This window comes from Triticum dicoccoides, chromosome 3B, assembly GCF_002162155.2.
Source record: "Triticum dicoccoides isolate Atlit2015 ecotype Zavitan chromosome 3B, WEW_v2.0, whole genome shotgun sequence".
Taxonomy (NCBI): domain Eukaryota; kingdom Viridiplantae; phylum Streptophyta; class Magnoliopsida; order Poales; family Poaceae; genus Triticum; species Triticum dicoccoides.
Window position 1 is genome coordinate 600,023,839 of NC_041385.1, and position 8,111 is coordinate 600,031,949.

Below are 8,111 nucleotides of genomic sequence, written 5' to 3' on the forward strand. Positions count from 1 at the left end.
TGTTTCACCAGCAAATAAATAATGCTGCACGGAGTATATTACTTATTTCTAGCAACCAGCAGCAGAGCAGATAAACAGCATCTCGTGCATTGCATGTTATGATGCACGGCGTCCAGGATAAGCAAGTTCCACTGACCAGCATAGTGCACAACATCCAGGATAAGCAGGTTTCACTGACCAGCATAGCAATGATGTGCATAGGAATGCAGCCATATCATAAGAATCTGATTTACTTATTTTCAGAATTTTGTTTGGCCCAAACGTATTTTGGCCAAGTTGGTCATTGAAAGCCTACATGGCTTTGAAAACGGAGTCAAGAGGCGGAAGCAATATCAAGAAACCGAATCGCATTGAACTGTTTCATGTGAATTCTTCACATTCCAAATGTCTTGTATCCTGCGGTCGTTCACCTGAGTCAGAAGTATTCAGGCAAATGTAACTTGCACTTCTCGGAAGGAAAAAAGACAGCAAATTGCATACCGCTCTGCATTTACATGAAAGAGCAGCCCATGTCAAGAAAGCTCCGATAACTTTAAAATGTGTCCAGCAGATTTACATACTAGGCTGGTGGCAGGGCCTCCGCACACAGGTAAATAAAAGTGCCAAGTGCTAACACAGCACATGCTAGGCTCCCGCTGATCTACACACCGGAAATCACTGGGCAAGGATAAAGCCAAAAAGGAACTCCCAGGCTCGCAAACGATTCTAAACCGAAGAGGCAAACCTTACGAGCGCCGCCACTTTAAAATCTACAAGGCAAAGTATTCTGGACACAGTCAGAAAGCGGCCGAGCATGTTCTCCTGAGTTGGTACTTGGGTTCTGGTAGAGGCACCGAGCAAAGCATCATGTTCAACTCCTGAAGGTAGGGCAGAAAAAGGTCAGCATGTCAATGTTATGCATGGAAGATTCGCTAATAGCATCAGAGTGGATAAACATTTGGCTGAAAGCAGGATTAGACAGGAAATAAGCACAAGAAATTTGTTGACAGATTGTTAATTAACCCCTGGTGCCACAACCCTTGTATCAGTGATAAAGGACTACCATGTACTCCCTCCGTTCCTAAATATTTGTCTTTTTAGAGATTTCAAATGAGTACCACATACGGATGTATATAGACATATTTTAGAGTGTAGATTCACTCATTTTGCTCCGTATGTAGTCACTTGTTGAAATCACTAGAAAGACAAATATTTAGGAACGGAGGGAGTATTCCGTACTATTTTTCGCCACAAAAGAGAAATAATGTACTGAAATTATGCAGTACAAGAAAATGAAATGTGAGTTCTATAAACATGTTTCAATCTGACAGATCCCTCCTAATCTTAAAGCACCTAAAATAAATCATTCCACTCAATTACCACTTACAATCATAGTATAGCTAATGCATCTCTACAACTAAAACCTGAACCCACAAAATGGTGCAGTAATCAAATCTACACTTCCATAGAAGCAGACAGAGCCAATACATGATACATATCCGGATATCTCTCACTCACAAGATTGGACTTCTTTGATTCAAAGGATTTGCGAAGGAATTTTGGAGAATTCTAATCTTTAGGAATTTTTCCTATGTGGGTTGTTTGATTCGTAGGATTGCAAACCATAGGAATTTTTCCTTAGGATCAGTTGCACTAGGTTTCATGGGAAATTTTGCATCTACTCCAATTTCTTTGAAAGAATCCTCGGTTTTTCCTGTGCACAATCAAACATCCTCACAATCCTGTAGTATTGAAGATGACATGCCACTCTATTCGTACGTTTTTCCTATTCCCGAATTTTGGAAATCATGCGAATCATAGAAGCCCTAAACGGTGGTGGTCATATAATCTTTTAGATAAACTGATGATGCAGAGACTGGATAAAACCTCGTTTTCCCTTGCAACACCACTATTTCTAACATCACATACCATGTTAGCACTGTGATATTATTTTTCAGTCACGCTCTTGAAGTGTCCCTAAAGGCTCTATGCTCCCTAGGAATAGAGCTCTGGGAGAGCTCCTGTGGTTTAATTCTTGGAGTTGACCTCATATGTCAGTGAAAGGTCGCGGTATGGGCCCCTCCTGTCCCTGCAACCGCTGTTCCTGGGTTAGTCAAACTCCTCCCTGCGCCGCTTGTCGTTTCGCTCCCCTCCATTTTCCGCACGCCCAGGTTTCTCTCTTCGACTCCCCTATCTTTCCAGGAATATGGTAACTAATCCCACAGAATAACTGAGCACCAGGTACATAATATCCTGCTGACCGTAACCTGACATATCCATGGTAACAAATCCTCCCTCTCTCTCTAAAAAAACAACAAATCCTCCCGTGTAGACATTCCTAATCAGGAGTATCTCACATAATGCATAACCCTGCTGATTATATATGCATTCCCATAATCAGATGTATATCTTTTTTCAGGGCAATCAGGAGTATAAAACTCTTGTAATATGTATTTCCCTTTTATCACTCTTATACATTATCAGGTCTATGTCATCCGGAAAATCTACAGCAGACAGTTCCTGGTTCCTACCTCTCTATTGCAACCTATAACTGAAGTAGACTCTACCTTTAGAGCTAGACCACAGACTTATTGTGCTAAAATTTCTAATGCAGGGAGCAAATCAGAAGTGTTCATTAGAATATCCAACAAGAACTTAATACAGTTCTCTCATGAAATCAAATGAGCCCCTATTGTCTTCTAGTTTTTCTTTTTCTACCATGTAATTCATATTAGCACAGTGCAGCCTTATTTGGTCATGTAAATTGAGGTAAATGCAGTAAACTCCAATATCCAATAGAAAAGTGGTAGCCTCGTAGTTCATTGTACATTAACCTATTAATATAATAAACCAACAGGTCGAATTGTCCATTGTACACCAGATTGTTCCTATCCCACCCAGTAATGGCTGGGCCCCAGTAGTGGAAGCAGATACATAGGATTATAGTATGATACTCTCATACCCGTACACCAAAAGGGGGTAGCTTAAGTGCTTAACAGTGCAAACTATGAAACTGACACCAGCTGCCAATACGAGCAATCACATTTATTCCCTGCTACTTATCAGGTAGTCCAACTTCCACTGAAAAGTGTGGCATTTCAGTAAACTTGTATTGAAAAGAAAATACCTTTTGCTTCTTTAGCCTCTCATTCTCCTCTTCCAAACGGGATACCTTGTTTTCGAGTTCATTAGTGTAGGCCTGTTGCAAATACAATGTAAGTGATACTGACCCTAAGACAATTATGGAAAAGTAAAGTAAGCCTATTGTAACATTTTTCAGATCACAGATCACAAGAAAAGCCAAATTCAAACAAGTACCGTTGATAACCCTTCATGAATCTTTATCTATAGTTCCATTGCTATAAAGAAAGAATTAGAGGGGAAAAAACAGAGAGGTGAAATGTACCTGCTTCCTAGCCCTTGAACGGGCAGCCGACTCCCTATTCTTGATCATCCTCTTCTGCCTTCTCTCCACAAACTTATTGGGGACATCTCCTGATACACCACGCTTTCTCCCAGGTGTCTGAGAATCAGAGATTGGACTGATCATTGGTGATGTACTCTGTCCATCAGAGTAAGCAGACCCCAGAGTGGCACCAGGGCCAACAACATTCAGTGGCTGAGGGACTAACTGAATGGGCATATAAGCAGCTGGCACAATTTGTTGCACATGCTGATGAGTGTTGATGGCTGAAGCTGCAATCTGCTGCTGGTACTGGCCTAACCACTGTGCCCCAGATGTCAAATCGGTGGCTCCAGCTGCTGTGGCACCTCTCCCCATCAGACCCAAATTGCCAACATCGCTCGTGTCCTTGAGAAATCCCTGGGAAACAACCCCTGCTTGGACCAAGAAATCCTCGAGTGTCATCTCCCCGAGCGTGGGCTGCCTCTCCCGCTTGCGCCGACCACTCCCCTGGACACTCCTCTTGGGTGTCTCCTGGATGCCCTTCCACACCTCATCCACCGTCTTCTTGCTGAGCTCGGTCGGCATGGTGATGCTGCCCTGGCGCAGGAGGCTTGAGCTCGGCACACACTGGCTGGTGGTCGCGCCATCGGGCTCCAGGTCGTCAGGAAACACGGTCCTGAGCAGCTCGTCGAGGTTCATGCTCTGCAGGGGCTCTCCCAGATGGTTCTGCACCTCGTCGAGGGTGAGGCTGTACAGAGACCCCTGCCTCGCCAGGCTCTGCACCTGGCCGCGCTGCGATGTGCCGGCGTCGCCGCGCCCCGGCTGTGACGTGCCGGCGTCGCCACGCCCCTGCTGTGACGCCATTTTCCGACTCCCCATGAGCACGCAATCCTACCTCCGCCCGATTTCTGCCGCGGCGAGACCTCGGGGTTCAGGGGGCGGATCTAGGGTGTGCCGGATGCGCGCCGGCGCGCCTAGGAACTGCGGGGGTCAGTGTGGTATAACGAATCACAGGGTGAAAACAAGCTCGTACCTCAGAACCCAATGGCTAGAGATTGAGGGCGGGGTGGACTGGAGACAGCAGGGGCGCGATGCCGCGGTGGGGAAGGGCGCGGACGGCGGTGGCGACGACGCGCGTGAGAGGCGGAGGGGTTGGGGGGCGTGGGATTGAGGCGGCGGGCGGTGGCGCTAGGCTCCGGCGTACGGCGCGGCGGCGGGAGAGATTTCAAGGTGGGCTGGGTCGGGTGGGTAGGTCGCTGTGGAGAAGAGAGACGAAGGTATGGGACTGTGGCGTGGCAGAAATACATAAACAGAAGTAATTTATGGCCTCTTTGTTCAACAATCACACTGGTTAAGAGTTGGAGTAAAAGTTGAGAGGTCAGTGATGGTGACCAAGTTTACATTTAATCATTGTCAGCGGTCTCGCTAGTCTAGTTTAGTTATTAATGAGATTGACCGTCTTTCCTGTAAAAGAAAAGGTTGCTACTAGTTTTTCCTTCAAGATCAAAAGGGTTTTATCCCGTCATGGTAAAGTTACAATCTTTGGCAAGAGATTCTCAACAGCAGGGGGTCCTTTGCCGAGCCACACAACCGTAGCTCGCTCAGAGCGACTATAGCTTGCCAGGCAATCTACAACACTATTTTTTGACCTATGAAGTTTCGGTAGAAGAAAAACCCTATCGATCATTAGAGCCTTGACTTGAGCCACTAACTGACCTAACATCGATCGATCTAAACTAGAATTTGAAAGACAAGATAAGGCAGTCGATGAATCTGACTGAACCAACACCAAAAGCTTTGTATGTTGTCTAGCAAGCACCATATCAATCATCAACATATGTATGTCTGTCTGTCGACCTTCACTCCAGTTAAATAGATATCGATAAGCTGTAAAGATGACCGAGCCGTCATGTCTCCAGAGGATCACCCCCACTACCGCAATGCCATCCTCCTCCGGGAAGGAACCATCTAAGGACAAAGTCGTCATATTATTCGGAGGTGCAGGCCACTGTACTAGTTTTAAGGGTGTGTACAACAATACTAGTATTCTAGAAGCACCACATGAAACAAATATTAAGGTGGAGGAGAGAGAAATCAAAAGAAAAGGCTTGCCTCTCTTGATTAAAAGATGATCACTAATGAATTACACATTGATAATTAGGCATGTAAAGATCTCTTATGCACACGGTGCCGAGAGCACAACTTGATGGGGTTACCAAGCTACTCAACGACACCCAGAGTAGGAGGCGTTTTCGATATCCTTTGTGGCAGTGATTGTCGGTGTAAAAACCGGCAGATCTCGGGTTGGGGGGGCCCAAGTTGTGCGTCTAAGGACGATGGCAACAATGGACGAAGGACACAGTGTTTACCCAGGTTCGGGCCCTCTTAATGGAGGTAAAACCCTACTCCTACTTGATTATATTCGAAGGGTATAGGGGTTACAAGAGTTGATCTACCACGAGATCGTATTGGCTAGCCTAGTAATGTTATGATCCTGCCTTTGGTCTAACTCTTCGGTTTATATAGATATCGGAGGGGCCTAGGGTTATACAAAGTCGGTTTAACAGAAAGGAAATAGCATATCCAGACACCTAAACTTGCCATCCACGTATACGGGAGTCCCTACCGGACACGAGAGGTAGTCTTCTGTCTTGTATCTTGACGGCCATCAGTCCGGCCCATATCCAATAGGCCAGACGCACGAGGACCCCTTAGTACAGGACTCCCTCAGTAGCCCCTGAACTAGTGTTCAATGACAACGTGTTCGGCGTGCAGATTATTTTCGGCATTGCAAGGCGGGTTCCTTGAATAATACACATCAGCTTTCCTCCGTAAGAGAATTGTATCCGGCTTTGCATAATTAACACAACCCTTAGCCACGAAGGCAGGATATATAAAAATAAGAATGGTGCCTTTTACTGACAACTTTTTTCGGCGAAGCGTCAGACTTGACCCTTCGACATTTTGAACCGTTTTCACACTCTGCGTTTCGTGTTTTGAGGCCAAGCCCCATTGGCCCGTCCTGTCAAAGCGGAGATCGTGCCCACTTAATACGGGATTGCTCATCAATAAGATTTGGGTAATCCAATCGTTTACAACGCATGCTTTCATTGGGAATAGGCGAGCTTCAAGGCGCAAGTGGGGGGACGGTTGGCATTTTTACTGCCTATAAGAGGGCAATGGATTTCTCCTTTCTCCCCCACACCTTCCAGTCTCCTCAGCCTTCCAATCTCCCAAGCTCTTAGCGCCCGAAATGTTTTCGTCTTCCTCACCACCACCACCACCTCCTCCGACCATGGCTGAATCCGGTTCCCAAGGCAAGTAGGAGGCGTCCTTCGTCACGGAGAAGGAGATAAAGGATCCCCGGAGTGCGGGATACCTCGCCGCCACCATCGCGCACAGGCTTCCCCCCAAGGGTCAAATCATTCCAACTCCGGAGCCCGGCGAAAGGGTCGTCTTCCTTCCCCATTTCCTTGGAGGGTTAGGTTTTCCACTCCACCCATTCGTCCGCAGCCTTATGTTCTACTACGGGCTATATTTCCATGATCTAACCCCGAACTATTTCCTCCACATCTCGGCGTTTTCGTCGTGTGTGTGAGGCTCTTCTCCGCATTCACCCACACTTCAGCATGTGGCTGAAAGTCTTCAATGTGAAGCCGAAGGTGGTCGATGGGCAACAGGCGAACTACGGCGGGGCCATGATCAGCAACCTGCCCAACGCCACATGGCCCAAGGGGGCCTTCGTCGAGACCGTCAAGATCTAGCAACAAGAGTGGTTTTATATCACTGAGCCACGCCACACCAAGTGGGCAGCGATTCCGGAGTTCAGATCCGGACCCCCCATGAGGCTCATCTCCTGGACCGCAAAGGGACTCGATTGAGGGTCTCGGACGGAGGTGCAAACACTACGAACGCGTATCACCAACGTGCTGAGCAAAAACATTGGTCTAACCAAGGTGGTGCAGATTATGCTCTTCCACCGCATACTCCCCTGCCAGCGTCGGACTTCCCCCATGTGGGAGTTCAATTCGGAGGAGCCGCAAACTCTGCAACAATTCCTTGGCACGACGCACGAGGGAATGTGGAAGCTACTCTTCAAGGCGCAGAAGAGCTGGCCCATGGAGACCGAAGACGTTGGCCTTGACGCCAAGAATCCGGCGACTCCGGTAAGTGTTGATTTTCGAAAGACATATCTGGTTTATGTATGCGATCGATATGAAACTTATCGGCCCACCTTTCTGCAGGGCTGGACCAAGAAGTCGGAGCGGATTAAGAGTCCGACTTCGTTGCCCAAAGACCCAGTCACTCCTCAACTGGAGGAGATGCTGGTCCCGGCTCCCTATCAGGCGCCGGAGAAGAAGGGCAAGAAGAAGGGCAAGGGACCCAAGGACGGGCCATGTCGCAAAGGTCCTTCGGACGCAGTGTCCGAAGATACCGAGGTCGTCTCCTCTCATGAGGAAGATGAAGACGAAAAGGAGGAGGAGGAATGGAGAGCGACTCCCCCACGCAAGACGAGGAGGATGAAGAGGATAGCCTCCGAGAATCCGGAGGGAGCGACGCCCAAGAGGGGGAAGATAACCTTCTCGGTTAGTTTGGACTCAGAGTCTGAACACAACCTGAAGAGGGCCCCAAGGGAGAAGCCCCTGACCAAAACTTAAGTATCAAAAGCTTACTCATTCAATTTTTGCTTAATCTGCCTCTATTATATGACATATCTTCATTTGTC

The 8,111-nt window shown here is 47.4% G+C and overlaps 1 protein-coding gene across 3 annotated transcripts; it reads right to left on the bottom strand.

Annotated features, from left to right (window-relative positions):
* Positions 1 to 463: 463 nt before the first annotated feature.
* On the bottom strand, positions 464 to 4,667 carry LOC119277350 (ABSCISIC ACID-INSENSITIVE 5-like protein 2). 3 transcript variants are annotated; one of them, XM_037558628.1, is made up of 4 exons: positions 4,419 to 4,667; positions 3,386 to 4,359; positions 3,107 to 3,178; positions 464 to 857 (listed from the first exon to the last, which is right to left on the bottom strand). In XM_037558628.1, exons 2-4 carry the CDS (start codon positions 4,262 to 4,264, stop codon positions 777 to 779), a joined length of 1,032 nt encoding a protein of 343 aa, XP_037414525.1. In that variant the 5' UTR covers positions 4,265 to 4,359; positions 4,419 to 4,667; the 3' UTR covers positions 464 to 776. The 3 variants fall into 3 exon arrangements, with proteins under 3 accessions (XP_037414525.1, XP_037414524.1, XP_037414523.1); XM_037558627.1 differs by having other exon boundaries at positions 3,386 to 4,366; XM_037558626.1 differs by having other exon boundaries at positions 3,386 to 4,667.
* Between the last annotated feature and the right edge of the window lie 3,444 nt (positions 4,668 to 8,111).